Here is a 25,240-nt window from a genome sequence, read left to right on the forward strand (position 1 = left end):
ATCGAGTGTCACTAATGCACAACAGTTAGAAAGTGTCTTTTCTGCATTAACTTTCTAAATAAAAATAACAAAAAAATCTTATATGAAGAATCATCCAGCTCTGAATTGAATTTAGTCAGTGGAAACAGTATTTGAAAAATGTAGTAAAAGTACAAATGTTGCTGTTTTAGAAATATTACATTACTTTACAAATAAAGTGATCTTCTGGTCATCTCACTCAAATCAATGTAAACAATTATTAAATATAATATAAATTATAGTGGGGTTTTTTGATGAAGAAAATGTTTAAATGGCTTTGATTTTTATTTTTGTGTTTTTATACTGTAGGTTTGTTCCCTGATGTCGGTGGTGGCTACTTTCTGCCTAGACTTCAAGGCAAGCTGGGCCTTTTTCTCGCCCTGACAGGTTTCCGCCTCAAAGGACGAGATGTCCAGAGGGTCGGGGTGGCTACTCACTTTGTGCAGTCAGAGAAGGTAATGTAGTGAAAATTGATGAGTTCATCTGAGGTTACCCATGTCTGATTGGCCAAATAAATGTCAATTTACCTTTGTGTCCAGAAATAAATACATACTTAACATTTTACTGTTGTAATGTTTCACAGTTTCCAAAAAAAAAGCCTTTTTCAACATTGATGACAATAGTAAATACTGTATACTACAGGTGTGACGAGATGCCCACTCCAAGAGATCAGAGACGAGACACAAGATTGGGTTCACGAGACGAGACAAGACGAGACGATATTTATACACTATTTAAAAGAAATCCTTAATGATAAAACATGGAATAATGGAATAGTCTATATATATATATATATATATATATATATATATATATATATATATATATATATATGAAAAATAGATTTTTAATAAAAACAAACAAATTAATAAATCACAAAATGCAAAACAATTAGTTTTTTTTTTAATCAACTTGTAATGAATTTACTTCAATTTAATGAACATGCATATCATTTTAGGAACATGCAAACACTTAAAAATATTTGTTAATATATAAATGAAAATAGAAAACTCTACTGACCGGCTTTTCCCCTAGAGAATTTCAGAGTATTTACATCGCAGACCTTGATGGTCAATTCAGATTTTTTGACAGTATCCGATTTATGATGACTTGCTTACATTTATCATCTTTTTAAAGTTCTCTTATATTCAATTCTCTGCATTTACTCTGCACAGGGCATAAGGTGCAATGACTAGGGGAAAAAAAAGAGCGGGCGCTGACTAACAGCTGATAATAAATGAATGCTCTTTTCTCCATTCATGTATTTAATCTGTTTACAGGGTTTCATTTTTTATTTTGTTTTTTGACATGTTGTTTTGCTACAGTTTATGATTTATGATTATGATTTTATATAGGATCTTTTAAACCAGTAGCTATTTTAATGTCATGCTCATGGCCTGATTTATGCATATGATGTATGCAATAGTTTTATATTAGTTTATATTGTGAGGCGGATGTTGCACTCTTTCTCTATCTCTCTCTTGTTAAACATGCTTAAATACTTGTGCTACATGACAATATAAAAGCTTTTTTTTTTTTTTTTTCTAGTAATATAAGATTTAAGGTTTGACTCTGCTGAAGTCTGTTCTTAAATAAAAGTGTCAGAGTTGACATAATTCACTACAGTCGTGTGCCTTGACAGGAGAAAATCTGGCTTACACTGCAGACATGAGGTCATGGTTACGATTCATATCGGATATATTTCCACATATGATATGAACAAGGCCTAAATCTGATTTGAGTAAATCAGACACCTTGTGATTTTTGTTTCTCCTGCTAACACGCATACGGGCCATATATGATGCTCTTAACTGGGTGGAGTAACTACTTCTTTAGAGAAGAACCCATAACTTCTTTGTGCAAATTATATTGTTTTACACGCACACACATTTAAAAAAAAAAACATGCACTCGCTTTCCATATTAATTGAAATATATGTAAATGGCACAAAGGGTTTGCTTTACTAATATTATTGAGAAGTTGAACATTACATATTCTATTCTAAAACATAAAATCCATGTCATATACAGTACAGATACTTAATAAATAACCAACTATAAATTAAAATAATTAACGTACGCTTTTTGCTTTCACAAGCTTTGGAAACGTAACATAAATAATAGGTCACTTTTAAATAATAGGTCACTTATTGTTTTCGCCATGAGGCTGTGTTCAAAATGACATCAATGTTTTCAAAGTGCACTGCGAAGGGAGTACGATTGTAAACATGACGATCGCTAAAACTGAACGGTAAAAATAGTTTGAAAGCAAATGACACCTAAGAGAGATGACCTTAATGCTTTTTTATTTTTAATAATTCCAACTTTAAATGTTAGAATGTTCTAAATGAATAGGGCACAGAGGGATAAGTGGCAATAGAACACAGCCAGGAACTGTGTTTCAAACTACAGCTCCGGAGGTGTAGTTGCGAGTGCTCAAGTTTGCGACGCAGTTTGCGAATGTTCGTTGGAGCGACAGATTTGGGAAACAGCAAATCAACAAACTATGTTTGTAACGACAGAACTTGCAACCTTAATTGGCTAACAATGGTTTTGGGAAACGCACCCCAGCATGTGTTTTATATGTAATATGTAATTAAAGGGTTTTATATGTAATAAAGGGACTAAGCTGAAAAGAAAATGAATGAATGAGTAGATTTGTTGTTAAATGACAATCCCTTCAACCAAATTGGTAAAGAGATTTATTTTTGTCATATGCCACCAGAATAACCTGATTCACTCCTAAATATTGCTGTGGATGAAATATAGGCCAAATTATAATTATACCTGACAAAAAGATGTATTTAGAGTTGAACTTTGTTTGTTTAACATATATAAAACCAGAGGAATTCATATCAAACTGTAGACAAATAGCTAAAACAGCAGCAGCAGCAGCTATTACGATTGGAGTAGAGTTTTAATAGAGTTTGAAGAGGATTAAATTCATGTTCAAGGTAATAATGGCTGTATGGGAGCTGTGCTGGTGCTGCCCTCCTGGGCTTTTGGGCTGCTTTTCTTGCATTTGGTGGTGAAATGAGAGAAAGTACTGAAAGGAGAGGACTTAGTCAGCGTTTCTCAGGCTTGTCAGTGATCTCTGGGCAGCAGGGGGCGACTGAGTCCTGACACGACATGTTCATGTGCCAGAGGTGAAAATGAGGAGCAGGGCTTGGCACTGCTGGAGACAGGCACACACACACACACACACACACACACACACACACACACACACACACACACACACACACACACACACACACACACATACATCCTCTGGCCAAGGACAGACGACCAGCAGGATCTGGCATATACGCTATACACAGAAGTGACTTGTGATAAAAATAAACACAAAGGGCTCTGAGGACAGGGCGTTAGTTCATACAGCAGAACTAGTAGTGAGCTGATTCAGTTTGTAGTACAAGTGATGCAAATCGACACTGAAAATAGTGCAATAGTTCAGGCTGTACTAATTAATTTATCGTAAAGTAGGACAAGAAATAAAAAAAAAGATATTTCCTGCCTAGAAAGCTCGCGGAAATAAAAGATTATTAGAAATCGTAGAAAAACAGAATTTTTTTAATGGATTTAAATTGCTGGAAAAAAACTCTTTCTGAGATCTCTGTTAAGCTATTTCTAAATTCTCATTTTTTCATCGTAACCATGCGTTCACATCACCGCCGGCAAATATGGTCCAATATGTTTAGATGTTTTCTAATGACATAAAACAATTAAAAGCCATTGGTGTATTTTGTGTTCATGTTTATGTGCTAGTCTAATTTCAGCATGCTGTTTATAGACGTCGTTTAATAGCCTTGGTCTTCACGTTTACGGTAATTTGTGCACACCTTACATTACAAGCTGGGAAATCCACATAGAAATAATTCACTTGTGCTTTGTTTTGCTTGGGAACTAATATAGTCCGAACCAAAATGTATTCATTATTAAATGTGTTTATTACTCTGGAGCCCTCTCAAGCTGTAAACTATGATGCCAAACTATAGCCATAGCTAATTACCATAAAGTTGACCAGATTTTAACTCCTCTTGATGCTCACACAAAACAAAATCCCATTGATTTTACCGTTAAAAATGAATGACTTCTTGCATTGAATGAATGACTTCCGACCACCTTGATGCTCTCACCGAAGTAAAAAGGGGAAAAAAATGGTCACACTTTATTTTGATAGTTTGTTTGTTGAATTAAGTTACATTTAGGCCGGTATAAGATTCTGATGGTATGATAACCTTGGATAAAAATATCACGGTGTTGTGCTCACTGCTCTAAAATATATTCTTTTTAAATGTCTGGGTAAAAAAACTAAGTTTTTTCCTCTTTAAAAACAATATACTTTATTTTTTGATAGATAATATTTTGGAGCAGTAAACACGTCAGGTTATATAATTCAAATAAATCATTGACCTCTGCTGTCTTCATTAGTTTTAAAAACACAAATTTCTTTACACATCTTCGGATATCTTTTTTTGCTGGAGATACTGTTTTCCTAAAAAAAACAAAAACAAAAAAAATTTAAATAAAAAATCGTACACATACCTTAGGGACGGTATTACAGAAAATTGCGGTGGTTTTAAAACCTTGACTTTTCAAAACCGCGGTATAACTTGAAAACAGGTATTGTCCCATGCCTAGTTACATTGCATCTACATGCCAACTAATTCTCATTAGATTATAAGTAGACTGTTAGGTTGGGGTTAGTGTAAGTTGACATGTACTTGCAAAGTTTCTTATAGTCAGTTAAATGTCTGTTGAAGGAGCAGTATCAACAGAAATGAAGCAGACAGTCTGCTAATACTCAAATGAACTATCAAAATAAAGTTTTACCAAAAAATCTTAAATATTTTCAATGTAGGACTTTAATTAAACATTAATTGTCATGCTACCTTCAGTATCCCAGTTATATACCTTATATTCTGTTTGATTGTATAGTGTGTTGCATGGTGCATATAGTTCCAAAGCAGCTTGTAGCTAGAATAGTGGTCTTTAAATCTGGAACTTATCTAAAAAAATAACTTACGATAACGGTCCAAAAAACTAGTACATCCAAATGTATATGTTATAGAAAAATTTTTTTTTTAACATTGTGATTGGATTGACGAAATGAGACAGCCACATCCACCATTTTGTACCACCTCCACTTTTTGACAAAAATCAGACACGCATTCACAGCTACCAGCAGATGCTGAGGTAGAGGTCTGCACTAGATTTCTGCGGCGCGGGAATAAATTTCCGAATAAATCGCGGGAGCGGTCGGTAACGGGTTTAATTTGGGACGGGAGCGGGCTGTCTAGCAATATCGCGGATATTGCTATGCGAATGAGAGAGAGAGAGAGAGCTTTGCCTGTGTGTGTGCTTGGTGCTTGTGTGTGTGTATGTTAGTGCGCGCGCGCAAATAAGAGAGAGAGAGATCTTTCCCAGATAGCAAAATACACTCGGGCCAGTTCCGGCTAGATTCTCGCCTGCTAGAGACTTACCACTCAGCCCGGCTCTGGCTGCCGGACTCTGGATGCTTGTGGACTCACTGCCCGATTCCAGCCCGAATCAATCGGGCCAGATGCGGCGGCCGTAAGCGAGCCGACGCTGCCACATCTGCGCCGGAATCGGCCCGAGAGTAATGTGCGCTGCGGCCCGGAGCTGGCGCGACTCAGTTTTTATATACCTTTATATAAAACATTTTGGTATTACATTGGTACTTGATACATGGTATTACAAGCCTTTGAGTTGATATAACAGCAAACGCCTGTGTGTCTGCTTGGTGCTTGTGAGTTTGTGTGTGTTTGTTTATACAGACAGCTTGGCTGTCTGGACTGTATAGCTGGGGGATTTTCGGTTTTGTTCTCCCCCGCTCTTTAGCGGGATCGGGCGCGGCGGGCAAAAAACGGGGCGGGTCGGGCAGCGGGACAATAAGTTCTTAATATAAGCGGGAGCGGTCGGGTTCGGGCTAAAACCTGGCGGGTGCGGGCGGGAGCGGGATTCAAAATTTAGTCCCGCGCAGATCTCTATGCTAAGGCACTTGCCTTGTATTTAATTACATTTAATGTTATTCTTTTTTAATAAGATAATATTTCACTTGATGAGATTAAAAGAACAATGCAAAATGTGTTCGTTTCAAGTAGCAAAAATCTCATGATTGGGATTCCACCTCCGCCTCATTTTGAGCCAGGAAAAACCCTGCTCTGCTGGGACATTTTATACCCCTTTATACATATAAATAGATACATGCAATGCAGCCAAAAGAAGCTATTTTCATATTAGGAGCATGTTTGAGATGACTTTAAAGGCAAGTAGAGGGCACACTATTTGAGATCAGAGCTGTTGTTTCTCTGTGCCCCTGCAGTTAACATCAGGAAACACCTTGTAAAAATTCCTGTTGTAAACAACACATTCCCTTCTCTGCTTCTCAGCATCTGATCTAGACCCACAATATTTTTTGGATACCTGTAGTTGAGAATTGTCTCATTTTTCTGTCTTATCAGATTGAATCTCTAGAGAAGGATCTTGTTGACTTGAAGTCTCCATCTATCAGCGATGTGGCTCAGCTACTGGACTCTTATCAGGAACAGGTATGTGGCAGAGACAGATGTTACTCTTTAAAATGCTCTGTGCAGACTTTTATAACCTCTGTGCTTGTGGTTACACTACACAGTGCTGGGCTTGTATAAGCTGTTACCATAGCCACAGTACAACACTGCTGGATCTGCTTTCAGTACATCTTTATATGGTTCAAATGAAATGCCATGTGGCAACACAAATGTGGAAGACTTTCTCGTATCAAATGGACGGCCCCACGTTGTACACTGAAAACAAAGATTCATTGGATTTACTACATTTTTATTGGATTTACTACATTTACAATTTATATGTGCTGAATATAAATATGAAGTATAAATATATATTACGAAGTAATAATTTACCTAATTTGTTTGTTTAAATTCAGCCCATATAAATTGTTTTCTGGCACTTACTTTAAAAAAAAATTGTAGTAAATCCAATGAATATTTTTTTTGTACTGGCATACCCTTTATTTCATCCACTAAACCAAAAGGTATTTTTAAAAATGTTGAATGTTTAACCCTCATTAGAGCTTTGTGAAATAGTTAATCCAGGATCATCCTAAATCCCTGGTCAACTGAATCCTGCGTTATTTTGTTTCATGTTTCACACACCTCATGATTTCCCCACCGTTAACAATTAATCCTGCTGGTATTTCACTCTGTACAGAACTAAAACCTTGGTTCTTCTCTGACTACAGCATTTTCTTCACTTCAAGCCAGTATTTTAAGCATCCAGTGCACTTTTTGCAATCTTCATTTAGTTTTAAATACTAATAAAACAAAATGTATGGTTTTTAACAGAAACTTACCACTTGTTGAGTTTCCTCCTAAAATGTCCTCATTGGACGGTACTGAAATTGATTATGTTGATTGCTTTCTTGGTATCTGGTTATGATCATTTGAAACTCACATAAATGAATTGCTCCAAAAGCTTAAAGCCAATATTGATTTCATTCACAGAAACAAATCTACCTTTACGCACTCTTCAAAGCAGCATTTGGTCGAATTAACAGTATTAACAATTCTGGATTATGGGGATTTAATTTCCAGATTAGCTTCAAATCTCTCCTTCACAAACTGGATGTTATTTACTATGCAGCAATTGGTTTTGTTACCGGTGCGCCATTTAAAACTCATCACTGTCAAATGTATTCCTTATTGAATTGGCCTTCTCTTCCATCACATAGTCAAATTCATTGGTTTCTGATCATTTACAAAACTCTTATTAGGAAAACTCCACTGTATTTAGTCACTTCTTAACATTCAGAAAACATGTAGAAATCCACACTCTTGTTTTATTAACCTTAGCATACCCAAAGTTCGTACTTCATTTGGTCACTACTGTTTTCAGTTTGCTTGCTGATGCTTGGCATCATCTGCAGCAGACCTAAAAGCTCAACAATTTTATTCTATTATCATCCTTTAAAAATTAAATCCAGTTAATAGTACAAGATCACTGTGACTGTTTTCAATTTTTCCTTGGCTTTATATGTTATCTGCATTTGTTAAATTGTTAGTGTATTGTGTCCTTGCTGCTTTGTACTGTAACAGCTGTAACAGCTGCTTTGTACTGTAACAGTCATTATTGTAAAGGAGAACTGGTCCTCAATTGACTTACCTGGTTAAATAAAGGTTATTTTCATTCTCATTTGCAGTGTTAAGCCCAAAGTATAATCCACATAGCGGCAAAAGCTGAACTATTTTGAAACTTGACCGCTGTACATGTGTAGGAACAGCTGATGGTGGCCATAGCAACAACAAACAACAGTGGATCGCAAGCTCACAAATGCATTTATCCGTAAACCAAGCGGCATGCGTCGCGTTTTCAACATGGTTTTAGACGCGATATGTGAATATAAAGAGTAACCAGATACAGTACAAGCGGTTACAAGTAATAAAACACAAATACATAATTTGCAAGCTGGAGAAAACAAGAAGGCAACCATTTTAATCACAATTAAGTTAGTTTCACTTGTGAAATGGAGGAAGCTGAATCATGAACTGTGTACTGATAAAGTTCCTGTCAAGCTCTCAAAGTCCCATACATCAACAGTCTTTTGTGTTCCTTCCTTAAACAAACGGCCGACGAATCCCCCATTGTAAGCATGTAGATTGCTGAAGCACTTGTCAGAAAAATGACTGGAACACAGAACAAGGCTGGGGCTATAATGCTGAGGTATTTTAGCAAAAGCAAACTTCAACCACTGACTCTTCACAGCCTCATCTTCGGGTGAAGAAAAGAGCAATAACTTTCGCTCGCAATTCAGAGCCAAGTGTCTTCGTGACATGATTCAACCCGGATCTGCTACAGTGTTTGTCTTCCTCTTTTTCTTTCTACAGTGGGGCCCAGGGGTTTCAATTTTCCTGGGTCTGCGCATGCATAAATGGGTGGGGCTTCAGTTCTGTATCAACCTCACACTGAAACGGCTAAAGACTCGTTACCGTGGCGATTCATTCAAACCACTATGAGTTGACTCTTTTATAGATGAATCAATAGTTTTAAACACGGTGCACTTTCAGATTTAAGCCTTAGCTGGATATTTTACTTAGAGCTGTGTTACACACTGCATGGAAGGTCATTTTCAAAAACCCATAATAGGGACTCCTAAAATTTTCAATTTTGTGTGACATAATTCAATTTTGTAATAGGACATGTCCAAAAAAAAAAAAAAACTAGACAATTGCATGGTGAACAAATTATATCACATTGTGAGTTAATTGAATCATTCCATCTCTAAATATTCAGAAATGTATAGTTATTTTGAGTATACTAAGCCTGTCTGAGTCCTCTATTGTGTTTTACTGTACACATTACACTCATTATGGCTTGGTGGTATGGATTTATGGCCATCTGCGGTTAATGCTGTGTAGTTGTGTGTGTTGAACAGGAGTGTTCGAGGCAGGATTATTGTGACTCATATAGTCTTTACGTCACACGGCTTTCCAGAAATCCTCGAGAGAAAGAGAGAGAGAGAGAGAGAGAGAGAGGGAGAGGGAGAGACTGATGTCCAGCAGCTTTCATGCTCCGGACAACAGATTAGCTTTCCCCTTTTGATCCTTCCCTTTATTCTGCTCTCTTCTGCCTCGACACATCTTGATAGTAAGCTAATTAAAAATCCAGACGCTGTGAATTATTTACAGGTACTCTTTGCACTGTGACATGGCACTAATGGCCAGTGGATTTTATTTACATCTGGCAGTACTTCTTCTTCAAAGAGAGTTTTATCTACAGCAGCTGTCACTAAACCATAAAATCCTACACTTATATCAACTTTGATCATTAAGGTTGCACTTTAAAGCCTGTGGATTGTTTGATACTAAAGATAAAATGTAGGTGTATCCACACCTCAGCAGATAAAGGAGAAATATTGACGCATTCATTCTGTATTCAAAGTGTGCTTATGGTGAATTGTGGATTCTGAGGGAAAAAAATGTATTGAAACAGAGATGTCTGTGCATTTGTAGAGCAGGCGTAAAATGAAATGTCACTGGGATTCATGTCACAGCTTTTAAGCACTAAGAGAGAGTAAATTAGCTCAACCAATATATACACCCACACAGAAAATGAAATGATAAATATACTTGTTGTGAAAGAGTCGGTGTAGTCAGTGTTTCACAGTGTATAAGCATTGTGTATAAATATAAATGTGAGTATGTAATATCAAAATATGATTGAAATAAAAGTTTAATGTCATCAAAGCCTCTTTAAGGCAGGTCATTTCACTCGGTGGCCATCTTTAAAATGACTTTCGGGCAGTATGCTCGGGCATTCTATCAAAATGAAGAAACATCAAATTCTTCAAAACTGTTAGCCAAGCTTACAATTACATTACATTTTTGGAATCACCAATAAAATTAAAGAACAACCATCTCATAAGTTTCATTTCTAAACGTACAAATCAAATAAAATCAGCATATTTTCAGTATGCCTAAGCTGATGATGTGCATGCGCCCTTGAAAGAAACAAAATCACGACACCAACCCCATTTATGGCCATGTTACACATTATCATCCTTTGGAGAATCCTTGTCTGATTTCACTGCTCTTCTGAATTAATTGACAACTTGGTCTTGATGGTGAATCCCCTCCTGTAAAAACAGCTACTCTTTGTTTACAAGTTTGTGGGCGTTTGAGTAGTTGCCGTTATGTGATCGGCATTTGACAGGACGGACTGCGTTCGTTTCATACAGATTACAAAAGCAAAAAACTTTTGTTTTCAGGTTCCTTGTTCATTTTAAAGTACAGGTTTCAAGCTTTATGTGAATATATTTCTTATGTCTGTGAAGCAAATAATCACTGAGATTTTGTAATCTGTTTGTTGACCACCATACTGCTGTAAAAGCACACGTTTGGTCCATGCTATTCCCCCAGAGAAACGTCAGTCTATAGCGATCTTATTGGCTCCTGTACTTTATTCGCCTTAATGACTGTTTCACTTTTTCCCATTCAATACTATATGAGTGACATGTCTTTTGTATTCTAAAGTCTTTGGTGTCATTCAGCATTACAGAAAAATGTATGTAAATATGAAACAACATATTTATTCTGATTCATACTTACTTTTACAATTGTCATTGTAAATGTTATTTTAAAAAATGGCAAAGAAGTAAAATCTGGTAGTTTTAAGAATAGTTGCATTTAAAATGACAATTAATTAGAAGTTTGGGTCAGCACTTTGATTCTGTATGATAGGGCTGTATGATATTGTTGGAAAAAGCACACATTGCGATATTTTGAATTTCTGCGATTTATATTGCTATATATTCATAACTTAAAGGTGCAGTAGGTGATCTGCCGAAATGCATAATATATTTAAAACACTGTCTCTCTCTTGCCGTCCAAAGCCACGCCTCCTGAAATCACGAATGCGCACCTTAAAGAAGACATTAGACAACCCACTAGATCATGTCATTTGCCAGTTAGAAAACTTTATAGTACTTTATAGTACTACAATTTCAACGAAAGACTGTATATCTAACATGTTTTAAGTTGTGTAGCAAGGAAAACTTGCCATAATGTGCAATATTTTATGCATGTAAGGATCACTGGTCTCACTCTCTCACGCGATTTGGCCTAAAGTGACTACTGTATGTTTGGTGCTTGGCGATGACGTGCAGGAATTACACTTATAACTATCCATACTTGCATGCTATTTCAGAGAGAATATTCAGAGTAGCGGTAAACAATATAGGGAACGTGTCACAGGTTGTCATTGAACAAAAATGAACCAATGTGAATATAAAACCTTCAGCTTAGTAAAGCAGGCAAGCTGGAATAGCGCTATTTACTTATGTTTTGTTGTTAAACTAAATAAAAATCTACATTATCAATGCTGTAAAAGGTCAATTATGCAACTAAAAATAGTCACATCAAACTTTTGCTGAAAATTGTTAGTGGCTGAACAACACTACTGTGCATAAAACCCATTTGTACAGCAAAATCTACATAAGCTTTTCGTGACTAAAATACTTTTTAAATATAACATTGCCTGTCTAAAAGAAATACTTCAGCCATGGTGTCGTCTTTCCTCCAGCATGCAAAAGTAACTCCAATATTGATTCAGGATTTTAAAGTTTTGATTTGAGCATTTGTTTATAACGATGTCAATATCTCGTGTCCACGTACATGTGCAAACGGCAGATCTGGATGAACAGTGTGCACAGATGTACAAATCTACATTTGCTGACAGACCGTTTGGGCTACTTACCAGAAATATGGAAATTATTGGGCCAACAATTTTTAGCTGAATAAACATTTATTTTAGTTGCATGCTTAACCCAGAATTATGTACTTTCAACCGGCAGGAAAAAAAAATGTTTCTGAAGACAATCACCTACTGCTCCTTAAATAAATTCAGATTGATTAGGATGATTTTGTCAAGGAGTGCATCCGCATATAATATAATAAACAAATTACAACCAGAAGATAATAAAGTAAAACAAAAATACAAATGAAGAAATCTAACAGTATGCAGGTCCAGAAATAAAATAATCAAATGTACAACACAAATGTATATTCTTCATTGTGTAAATAATTAAATACAATTAACCATTGTTAAAGCTACAAACAATTTATCGTTCCCAAATGCTCTAAACTCAATTGAAAATGCTTGCAAAGGCACAAGAAATGGATAAACTTTCACTTTATTATGGTTAAATGACTCCAAAGTTCTCATGTGTTCTGAACTGTTGTGCCTGGACAACTCCAATACTGACTCCACATTCCACGTCCTGCGATGTGACTATTTTGTATTCACACATTTAGATATCGATGCTTAAACTATTGTGCAGCCCTACTACAGAATGACTGTAATTCTAAGTGACTGACAAGATGGTATAAATTGTCACACTAACTGACATTTATATTGTTGCATTCCATAAAGGTAAAAAATGTAGGATTTATTGTATTTTTAAATTAGACAGGACACACTCGAGTGTCACATTCTGGATGAGACGGACATTAAATTCAGACTTGCCACTATGACTTTCTGTCACCGTAAACTGCCTGAGGAGCATTCTTCAGCTTTCAGACACAGCCATGGTGTCCGCCTGGCAGGACAAAAATGGCTTCAGATACTCAAACACACACAGCCAGTTGGGGATTGCAGTTGTCTGTGCTGAAATACAGCTCTATATATGTGCTTCAGCCGATGTCTAAACACACGCTGCTGTTATATGTCTTCTCAGAGCCATCTGGATGCTGAGAAACCGTTTGTCCTCCAGGAACAGACAGAGGCCATCGACAGGTAAGCCTTATTCTTAAATAAACCTTTTGCTTTATTGATAGAGCCCTAAGTTCTCCCTTCAAATGGAAAACAAATTTTGTAGGCTGGTGGGACAAAGGGACAAAGCTACAGAAGGAAATTAAACAGATGTGAAACTACATAGGCTATAGATAAGAAATGTGAAACGCCCGAAACATGGCAGTAATCATGTGATGCTTACACTTTCATATAAAGGTACTTAATCTGTCACTGTGGCAATACCCCTTTTATAGGAACTTAAACAGATCCTTAAAGGTACATATTAATACCTAAAAAGTACAAACGTGTACCTCATCATAGTACCTTAAAGGGCCATTAAAACCCCCTCGTTTCAGCAGGGTGTTTTCACACTTCTACTTTGGAAAAAGTCAGAAAAGTGGGCGTGTCCAGCTTTGCTTAGGGGGGAGTGTCAAAGAGGCATGGTGTGGGAGTGTCTATTTGGGCGCTCTGACTTTCAGAGTCAAAACACACACACACACACACACACACACACAGGGGACGAAGTGACAGTGTTTACATGGACATCTGTTGTCGAATTATTTGCCAAATTATTAAATGGTGGACTTTAACTGCAGTTTGGCTCTTTCATTCAGGGAATTCATTCATGTGCCTCGCGACAAACGAGATATTTGATTCGAGGAACTGCTGTAAGCGTGTATTTTTCATGCAATGTTTGATACCGCACGGCGAATAAGAGAATAAACACCCTCCGCATTTCCCGGAAACTTAGATGCACTCGGCAGGTAGCGTCAGAAAGCCGCGTGTGTTATTTCGGTCACTAAATGTGGTAAAAATCCTACACGAGGTAAAAGTTTGGTTGTAGTGCTAACATGTTTACACTCAGTGCAATAGTTAACTTAGTTCGATACGAACAAACTGAATAAACAGAGAGCACTGGTTGCTCACTTACCAAATCTGTAGAGACGGGACAATCACCAGCAACTAGAGCCGCGTCTTTATTAAGAGGAGACTACAAGAGATCCGGATCTCAGCGTTTGCAGATGAGAACAGCTCTCAGGTAAACAATAATCCTCCTTAGACACGTAAGTTATTGTTGTCGCGCGTCGCGTACACTGTTAATCCACACGTGACTCCAGCTGAGCTCTCACAGAGAGAAAATGAAAACGAAACTTAACTGCAGCAAACTATAAAAGCAACAATTCACGCTTGTTTTGCCAACACAACGTGGCGTCTCTGTTATCTAAACACTCTGACAGTAATGAATATTAATGAAGTTGCACAATAGAGCGCGCTGATTGGTTTGAACCAAGCTTTACTCATGCATTAATGCATCACACTGTAAGACGTAATAAGACACACTCTGGCACAGACGCCCAGTCTGCACGCTGGAATACAACGCTATTATGTCATGGTCGTGACGCAGCTTCAAAAATTCGTTTCAAACCGGAAGTACGAATTTGCTTGAAATAACGCAAAAACAACCAATTTACACTTTTTAGTGAAATATAGGTGTCCTAATAGTGTTTTTAGCAGTGTGGGACACATATATGTGACGTATATATTTTGTGACAGTTGCAGTTGTGCTGCTTAATATATTTATAGAAAAACAGGATAATTGTTTAAGGAACTTTGCTGAATACAAAATTAAGATCAATTGCATTTATAGGAAACCTTTTTAAATAACTTCGTAATTATTACTAAGATAAATTTTATTCAGAAAAGATTTATTATAAATACAAAATCCCGACTTCAACACATTTTTAGACACGTCCCCCAGCCCTAGCACTATGTATCTGCAACTTTTTTGTATACATGGTATTAATACAACGACTATTTGCATTATTTTTCATAATTTATCAGAAATAATTTTACTGGTCTGATTTGGTGCTCAAGAAAAATTTCTCATTGTTATGACAGTAGTTGTGCAGCTTAACATATTTGTGGAAAAACAGGACGATCATGATGAAAAGACAGTTAAGATGAATAGCATTTAAAGGAAATCTTTTGAAATATCAAAATTCACAATGATTAATTGATTTAGAATATTTTTATTGTGAAGTGATTATGCATAAAATATCATAAATGATTCATTATAAATACAAAGTCCTGACTTCAACACATTTTTTGCCATGTCCCCCAACCCTAGTGTTAATCAGCACTATTTATGTGTGACTTTTAAGTATAAATGATATTAATGACTACTGTATATATTTGCATTATTTTTCATATGTGACGGTCACTGCTAGTCAAAATCACCAGCAGAAAGAGTTCTGGCGTAACTTCACTAGACTTCACACTGGATTAGTTCTACTTTTGCGTTTGTGTCTGTTTCACTGGATAAGCTTTCAACAACTGCCTTAAGGTGCTGTTAAAACTCTGAGACGTCCAGGCTATTTCTATCACTACGAAAGGCCCATAATTATGTGTGCAAGGAAATGTTTTATATTTTGATGAAAGGGCTGAAATGATGAGACTGATAAACATTGCATACGCTTCGAAATGCAGCTTCCACCATCACCAGAGCGTGTGCAGATTATCTTTGCATCTGTTCTTCCGGGGACAAATTATTCATGAGCCTATACCCCCCCTTGTTTACCTGTTTTTTTTTTTGTGTTGAGTTTGCATATGAGCCTTACATAACATCAGTTGATGCTGCACTAATCTGATGTCCCAGGATTAAATCTGATGACTAATTTGGCTTGACTGCACGATGCAGAAAAACTTTCACAGATGGGGTTTTTGTATGCGTTTTTGTGTTTGTGTTTGCAGGACTGACCCTGTGTGTTTCCTTATTGTTCTGTTGTATTAGGCTATTTTCAGCTGGAAGTGTAGAGGAGATCGTGGAGAACCTTAAGAAAGATGGCTCGGCATTTGCACTGAAACAGGCTGAGGTGGGTTTAAGCGATGACTAAACATTACCAAAAATAACAAGGTAAAAGTGAAAGTCATCTCTGCGCCTTCATATCATTCCAAAGCCATGCAGCACAGATATTTCAGTCACAATTTGTATTTCAGACTTGTATTTAGACAAAGCTACTTATGGCTGCGAAAACACCAAGCTGACTTCAAAGAACTGGCAGTGCTGAAATCTGACTGTGTTGCCGCATTGTGTCAGCTGCATCTGGGCCAAAAAGCTTGAACACACCGCAGAGACCCAAAAATGAAAATTCTGTCATCATTTAGTCACCCTCGAGTGCTTTTAAAGCTTTATGAATTTCTTGCTTCTGTTGAACACAAATTAAGATATTTTGAAGAATGTTAGAAACCAGTGGCTATCCACATATACTATGGATGTCAATGGTTCCCGGCTTCTAACATTATACTAAATATCTCCATTTGTGATTTATAGAGAAAGTAATCTCCAATAGATTTGGAGTGTAAGTAAATGATCACAAAATTTTCTTTTTTTGGGTGAAATCCCTTTCATTTGAACCCATTTTATGATGCTTTCTTTACTTAGTCAATTCCAAGTTTTACATCCCCATTCCGTATTCACTTTCATAACACTCAAAGAATGACCAGTATATTCTCACCATTTGGTTTTGTTGATAAAATGAAAGTTAAACAAGTTTGAAACATGATGATGTGAATATATTTTATGAGAAAATATTTATTAAGGGTGGAAATTTTAAGGGACTTCACAATCTGATTTGATTCTGATTATAGTAGTCACTAACATCTTTTCAACATTACATTTTAAGCAAAATTAGAGCTCCTGTTCTTTTGTTTAAAATTAGAATGTGCTGCCATCTTGGCAAAATGATTTTTTTTTTATTAACAAAGTTACATTCAGCATGAACAAGCTCTGAATTGAAATGTCAGATTACAAAGAGCAGTTACAAAGTTCCTATAAACAGTTCTTAGTGAAATTTATTTATAAACTAATTTCGAAAGGATCGTGTGCTTATGATTGCTCGTGGCTGGTTCCGCATTATTTAATTTATGATTCACCAATCAGACGATTCCTAAATCTCCATAAATAATCTAAGTTCCATACCATAGTCATCTTCATTTTAAAGAATCCCCCCTTCCACCCCTACTTCTTCTCCTTACCTAGATGGGCGGCACAATGGCCCAGTGGTTAGCACTGTTGCCTCAAAGCAAGAACATAACTAGTTCCAGTCCTTACCAGGCCAATCCACGTTTCTGTGCGGAGTTCACTTGTTCTCCCTGTGCTCACGTGGGTTCCCCCATTTCCTCCCATCATCCAAAACATACAACTTAAGTTAATTGACTAATCCAAATCGGCACTTAGACGTGCTCCTAGTTAGTAGTTATATCTTCATAACAATCCCTAATTGCACACTAGCTTCAAACAGCAAGGGAGTTCTCAAAATCTACCTGAGCTCAAACTCCCCTCTTGCCCTGCAAACGGGAGAGAACCCCAGGCTCGAGAATCCTATGAACTCAGGGTTCTCTCACGGGACAGCATGCCAATCATGCCAATCAATCATCAGCTAAGTGTGAACTCTTGAATTTTTAAAAAAGAGAGCATCACATTTTGTTATAACCTTTTAAAATGAAATATCCTCAAAGCAAACATGTTTATATAAAAATGATATTTGGAAACCATATTAGAATTGCTTTTTATTTAGAGCCACTGAGAGCTAGCTTTAAAACATAATTCATTGCTTCATTTATTCAACACTTTCAGTTTCATTCGCAGTCCACCCTTACAGAACATTGTAATTTCCATTAAAATAAGTGTTTGTTCCCTTAACATCATTAGAAATAAAAAGATAATACATTCACAATAACTGTAATAACACAATAAATGTAAAAATAAATTATTTTTTCAATAACATAATTTTTTTTGTTATATTAGTTCCAGTTTTGGCTTTAATACTAACTAACCTAATATATGTAAAAATATATATTATTGTAAAGCATTCAATAGAAAATATTTATTTAAAAGAGAGATCTGTGAAAGGTGTAATTATTCAATCATGCTTTTCACTTTTTGCTACTTTTTAACAGTGGTATCGGCCATAAAAGCGTACTGCACAGTACCATTTAGTGGAAATAAGCCATAAAGGTACCAAAAATGGCCAGTTTCCACTGGATCGTATGGTACAGTTCGGTATGCTTTTTATGGCCATTTCCACTATCAAAAGGTACCAAAAAGCGAACCGTACCATACCACTTTTTGGGTACCCTTTCGAAAGGGTACCTAGCACAACAAAAGGGTACCAAAAGGCAGAGCTAGACGTGCAACTGAATGCTCTTGGTTTACAGAGATGCATCACTAGCTCATGCACAAGCCAGGAGAATGAAAACATAGGAAGCCCATTTTTAAATACACAGCTGAGACATTACAGCGTAACAATATATACATATAATTCTGAACTCGGAATGACGGAATTATTCTCTAACAGAGCTTACATGTGCTGGTGAAGATTAAAAATACAGATGAGAGGTTTGCACTGACTGGACTATATTTCGTCTTGTTTTTGAACCCAAATAAGGACTAAATGTAGGCTATTTCATTGATCTGCATTTATAATCAAATCATGTTCATAGAAAGGTTAGTAATGAACATTTATACACATATTAATGTGTATAAAGTGTCTGTTTTATGTGAAGTGCCTATTTTATGAGATGTTAACGACCGTACAGTTTTACTGTGGACATTTTCTCGAGCGAGAATGATATCGACTGAAACTTTGACCATTGGTACCCTTTTGGGAGTGGAAACGCAAGCCTGATGAAAGTGACCTTTACCGAATCGTACCGTACCATATACCACTCAGTGAAAATGGGCCATTAGACAGTGGAATCGGTAATAAAAGCCGAACCGTACCGTACCACTCAGTGGAAACGGGCCATAAAAAGTATGACTTTATCCGAAGTTGAGTCATTCATTTATTCTCAGCCTAAAGTTCACGTGATGTTTATACAGCCCTCCTAAAGTGAAAGGTGAATAGGGGACATTGCAGCTGGGTTTGGGGATGTTCTTCTTCATACAGGAGTGTGTTTCTGTGTCCTGCTCCTGCATCTGTGTAAAGCTTGTGATGGTTTCCGGGATATTTGGAGAGATAAACAACGAAACGAGCGCGTGCGGCTTCTCATTTGAGGTCTCTGCTGCATGCAAACCCTCTTTCGTATTGCGTAATGGGCCCTGAATCATATTATACCTCATTAGTATTTCAAAGCCATTCTGTTTTTCCTCCCATAGCGCTACTTTGCCATGCATCACTTTGTTTAGAGTGAGCCGTAGAAAGGAAATTGATGTTTGACATGGTGACTTTTCATTGTTGAATATTTACCATTACTGTTGTTCTGTTTTTGTGTTATTTTCAACGGTTCTGTACTCTAGTTTTTGTCCCTTTTATGACTTAAAGTTGAACGAATCACACCACCTCGTTATACTGTATTATACAAAGTGACTGATATAAACAGAAAAACATGCCGTTTGCATTGAATGAGTTTTATATGAGAGCAGGTCATGCAGAGTTCCTGTAACCACAAGGCTGTTCAAGGATTGGTTCTTTGTTCATATGAGCCTCTTTTTATCAACGGTACATTTGGCCAGTACCCTCCTGTAAACACCCTGTTGTATTTCATGTCTTTTGAAGCTCTCACTTTAATTTATTATTATTATTTTTATTTAATATAGACATTATTTTTGTGAGATAAACATGTCCACAGTTTTAGAATAAAGCAAAATGATGATTAAAGTGCTAAATGAGCTCAAGCAAAAGACATTAAATATGCTTTCCAAAAAGCTTTCTGGAAAACTGCACCGTTTCAGAGTTCTAAAGGTCTTTCAAGGTCATTGATCAAAGCAAATACTAATTTAAGATTAAATTAAAATTAAATATTTCTGATGAGATGGAAAAGTATCACATAGGGCTGGGCAATTGATCAAGAAGTAATCGAAATCAACATTCAGAACCTACGCTGTAAAACCCAGCAGTCAACATTATCAAATGAAATGAGTGTAGTTAACTCAAAATTGACTGAAAGTTAATTCAACTCATTTGAAAAGAGTTTTGAACTCAGTGTTGAAGGTAATGAGTTAATGAAATATCTCATTACTTCAACTTAAATGGCATAAGTTCACAGTACTCATATAGATTAGTTTTTTTTAACTCAAATGGTTTGTAGCAATTGGTTTCCTCAAACAGTTTGAGTTGCCTTAACTTATTGGGTTTTACAGTACTCAGTTGGTTTGAGATTTCTTCATTTATTTGGTTTTACTGTGCTCAAATTGCTTCGTTTACTCAAATGTATGAGGTTCACAGTACTCAATAGTTTTAGTTTTTAAACTTAAATGGTTGTTTGCAATCAGTTTCCTCAAATGGCTAAAGTTACCCCAACTTTTTTTTGCAGTGTATAATCAATCAAATTTTTTCAGGTAGATTTTTTTTTTCTCGTTACTTTCCCTACCATGTGTGGAGTCATGTGCCCCAGCTCTGTGAAGGCTACTTTATACTCTGTGTCAAACTCATGGGTAAAATATAACTACACTTCGCAAGTTTGCACTACATTGACAAAGATTGGAAGCTGTGCCAGAGACGGCATACTTTCCCATTACAATAAAATTATTTACATAAAGTTTTTGTTTACAGAAGATGTAAGAAATGCACTGTTTAAAATATTATTTACAGGATATACAAGAGTTATTTTATTTAGAGGAGATACTGCGTATTTTCTACTTTTAATATGAAAAACAGTAATCATTTTTGTTATTTATTTTCACTTTTTTATAAATATGGTATATATGGTTTTAGGCGTTGTTCAACGTTGATGTTCAATAAATAATCATAGCTAGAAGATAGTTTTTGTTTCCTTCAATTATTTTAAAATCAAGTAATGCAACCTTTATTCAAAAAACTTTCACTTGTAATGTGAGCATTTTTACTGTAAAAAAAAATAAAAAACTTTTTAAATAAATTAATTCATTAATTGTTCATTAATCGTAATCAAGTTAAAATGTTCAATTAATCGAAATTTTGATTTTAGGCCAAATCGCCCAGCCCTAGTATGACAAGATATTCAGATATGTACATTTAGAGGGATAATTGACCTATCACCAATGTAATTTGAGGTAACTACAATGTAACTTAGATGTACAAATGTATCCCACTGAAAATAATTTATGTATGTAAAAAAAAAAAATATATATATATATATATATATATATATATATATATATATATATATATATATATATATATATATATATATGTATATATTTTTTTTTATTTTTTTTTCTGTAAAATAAAAATTAATAATTAAAATAAAAAAAAATAATGAAATATTTTTGTACTGTACTGTATGTCTGTCTTTTACAGAGTAACACATTAAAACTTAGTAAGGTCACACTTTATTTTGATGACCCATTTGCTGAATTTAAGTTACATTGCATCTACATGCCTACTAATTCTCTTTGGATAAGTAGACTGTTAGGTTGGGGTCGGGGTTAAGGTTAGTGTAAGCTGATATGCACTTGCAAAGTTTCTTATAGTCAGTTCAATGTCTGTTGAAGGAATCTGTTGAAGTATCAGCTGATATTAAGAAGACAGTCTACTAATACTCAAATGGACCATCAAAATAAAGTGTTACCCTTATTAATATTCATTTTTTTTTTTTACTTTCTTTACTGCCACAAAAAATCTGTATGCTTCCTAGCCATAAGGTATGAAGATAATAATTTGAAGATACAGCAACTGTTTTTTTTTTATTGTTTTTTTTTTTATTTAATTTATTTTTTTATTGAATTTTTCAGACTCTTGTCAAAATGTCACCGACTTCACTGAAGTTAACTTTCAGGCAGATTGAGGAAGGAGCGAGAATGAGTATGCAGGAGGTGTTCATGATGGAGTATAGACTCAGCCAGGCCTGTATGGTATGTAATGCAATTTTCAGTAAATGCACTGCTTTATCATTTCATTACCTAAATCAAATCAGCTTAAAGCTGTGTTGGCGCTTTTTTGTTGCACAGTGTGCCATTTATTAGATTAGAGAGAAATATTTGTGTAATTCAAGTCATGGATTTGTACTCTTGTTTTACAGAACGGCCACGATTTTTATGAGGGGGTCAGAGCAGGTAATATGCGTTTTTCTTTCTGAAATGTATTATACAGGGTTCCCACAAGTCATGGAATTTCAGGAATATCTCAGAATTTTAAAAGCAGTATTCAAGACATTGAAAATCATGGAATTTATTAGTTTGTTTGTATTTTGACCAGGTCATGGAATGTCAGGCATTTTTGCTATTCATTGAAAATTTTACTTTCCATTTATCAAAATGATTGCGTTTGTTTTATTGCGTTTTATATATATATATATATATATATATATATATATATATATATATATATATATATATATATTTTTTTTTTTTTTTTTTTTTTTTTTTATAAATGTAGTTTATATTGGCAAGCATAATTGGTCACTTACCGAGATATAGAAAATATAGCTGACTATGTTGTGACCTAATTATTGTTAAGTTTTCACTTTAAAAAAAAAAATATTGGACAAAAAGTCACCACTTGAACTAAAGAAGGCATTTCAGTCCAACTTTGCTTTGGGTTAGGGTTAGATAGATAAACACACAGACAGATAAATAGACAGACAGCCGGATAGATAAACAAATGGATGGATGGATGGATGGATGGATGGATGGATGGATGGATAGATAATCGAATGACACCTCATACATGCACACTGGACCTATGCTTCAAGACATACAGCCATGTAAGTCTAAGCCAATCAGATTAAATATTCTAATAAGGGTGAAACTAGCTTTTACCCACTTCCCTTACCCTAACCTCGGAGGGATTGGTATTGTTTAACCCCAACATAACCTTAACTCCAACCTATTATAACCCTGTTTGGGTTTATACATTTTCTTTAAAACCATCCAAATTTGCTTGAGCGCTTAAAAAGATGTTACATAATAACACACAATTAAAGATATTAATTTTATTAGTCTGGGAATTTGACATTTGGCTCATAGTGGGAACCCTGATTACATTGTATTAGTAAATTTGATTGTGTTTAATTATTAAAGTTGTGTACCAGCCAGACAGGATATTTAATTAAATTGATACTGTATTATTTTTAATGTGCTTTGTTGATCTGTTCATCATTGTATTGTCTAATAATATCTGTAAATGGTAATGATTCAGGGTTTTGTGTGTTAAAATAGAAATGCTCCACTTAAATAACCAGTTTTTGCCCCAAATTTAGAGCATAATTTCCCCCCTCTCTATTCACAGTGCTAATCGATAAAGACCAGAGTCCAAAGTGGAAACCTTCTACCCTGGCTGGAGTCTCAGTTCAGTTTGTAGACAAATGTTTCAGCTCTCTGGGTGAAAGAGACCTCAAACTATAGAAAGTCATTTCAAAAATCCCGCAAGTTGCTTTTTCACAGATCTCTGAAATTTATCAAAGAAATCTGCATTGTTATTTCTGTCAGCATATAGTAGCTGACGAAAGCAAAAATACTTCTGCTGCTTACAGCTAAAGCAAATGTTCCTCTGAGGCTTCTGTGAGGCCTCTCTGAAATGATGAGCAATGCTGATTTCTTCTGGAAGTTCAGAGGTTTGGGGAGTGTCTTGATGCCATTCTACTGGGAAATGGCATTAAGGGAGAGTTAACAATTGAAAATGAGTATGTCATTATTTACTTAACCCCAGTTAAACGTTTCTGTTTTTATTTACAGTTGTTAATATCAGAATTTTGATAGTCATGCAGGTATTTTCTGTGAATTAAAATATGAGGTGTTCATACTGGGTATAAAATGACAAAAGTGATATAATGACACAATTTTGAACAAAATTTAACAGCACTCTGTTTAAAGTGCTGGGAATCGTATCTTGCATACTTCATTGTTAAAGGTGTCTTTTTTCCCCTCTAAACTGTGTAATCGTTTGTGTAAATCCTGTGGAAATAGATTGGCAGACACTGATTTTTGCACATGCTGCAATCCGTGATTAACCTTAACACATGCCCTGGCCACGATTCAGTTCGGTCGGATTAAAGTATTGTCATGTGATGCACAGTATGCAATATGACTGCCATTAACCACAGTGCTGTTTACTACACAAGTCCTTCCTCTGGCATAAATGTATCAAGCTTGATATATTAAATCTGAATGACGTTGACACGACCATGATGCCTTGAGTTATAACGATTCAGTCCTTCTTTGCTATGCCGATATAACTGCGTGGATGTTGATTTAAACTGCGTGACCTATATTTCATGAACAAAAAAAATAAGATTGTTTTGTATCCACTTTTGGTTTTGATTGCAGAAATCTCATGTAATCTTAACATGCCCACAGCACATCTCAATAAAAACAAAGGTGTAAAAAGTCTGGTCTTCTGCCTCATTGAACTAATTAGCAAATTGACTGACAGACTCAGCAGTTTAGTTAATCTGCTTATCCGTGTTGTTTGTTAAGGAGTTGCTCATACTTAGTGTTAAGGGCTTGTTGAAATCCCTAAACCAAAGTAGTAAAATCACACCCGTACCATTTGCATTACTGGACAGACGTGAATATCTCAATTCATATCACCTTATTCACTGAAATTTGCTTGCATTTTTTAAAGAAGTCAAACTTATGATTTTAACCCAGTCAACGATAAAAGTATTAATAAAACTGGATTTCTAGTTAGAGAGCTGAAGGGCCCTATCATACACCCGGCGCAATAAGGCACAAGACTGTGTATGTCAAGATTTTGTTGCTATTTTTAAACCAACGTAACCCTAATTTTCACGTTTTGCGCCACGTTGTGTAAATAGCAGATCCATTTGTGCCCCTTTGTTGACTCATTGGTGTGCCGGTCTACTAAGGAGATGTGTTAAGGTGCATTGTTCACTCTCAAAAATAAAGGTACGTGAGCTGTCACTGGGGTGGTACCTTTTCAAAAGGTACAAATATGTACTTTAAAGGTCCATATTAATACCTCAAGGGTACATAT

At 35.7% G+C, this 25,240-nt stretch overlaps 1 protein-coding gene across 2 annotated transcripts in view; it reads left to right on the forward strand.

Annotated features, from left to right (window-relative positions):
- The window catches only part of hibch (3-hydroxyisobutyryl-CoA hydrolase), a 50,752-nt gene extending 26,122 nt beyond the window's left edge, over window positions 1-24,630 (forward strand). For both annotated transcript variants that reach the window (NM_001014316.2, XM_073912309.1), the window contains exons 8-14: window positions 328-473; window positions 6,506-6,592; window positions 13,270-13,328; window positions 16,117-16,198; window positions 22,039-22,158; window positions 22,326-22,359; window positions 23,534-24,630. In NM_001014316.2, the coding sequence (NP_001014338.2) occupies window positions 328-473; window positions 6,506-6,592; window positions 13,270-13,328; window positions 16,117-16,198; window positions 22,039-22,158; window positions 22,326-22,359; window positions 23,534-23,649 (644 nt within the window). In that variant the 3' untranslated portion in view covers window positions 23,650-24,630. The remainder of the gene's footprint in view (window positions 1-327; window positions 474-6,505; window positions 6,593-13,269; window positions 13,329-16,116; window positions 16,199-22,038; window positions 22,159-22,325; window positions 22,360-23,533) is intronic.
- Window positions 24,631-25,240: the final 610 nt, after the last annotated feature.

The sequence above is a fragment of the Danio rerio genome, chromosome 9 (assembly GCF_049306965.1).
Source record: "Danio rerio strain Tuebingen ecotype United States chromosome 9, GRCz12tu, whole genome shotgun sequence".
In the NCBI taxonomy this organism is placed as follows: Eukaryota; Metazoa; Chordata; class Actinopteri; order Cypriniformes; family Danionidae; genus Danio; species Danio rerio.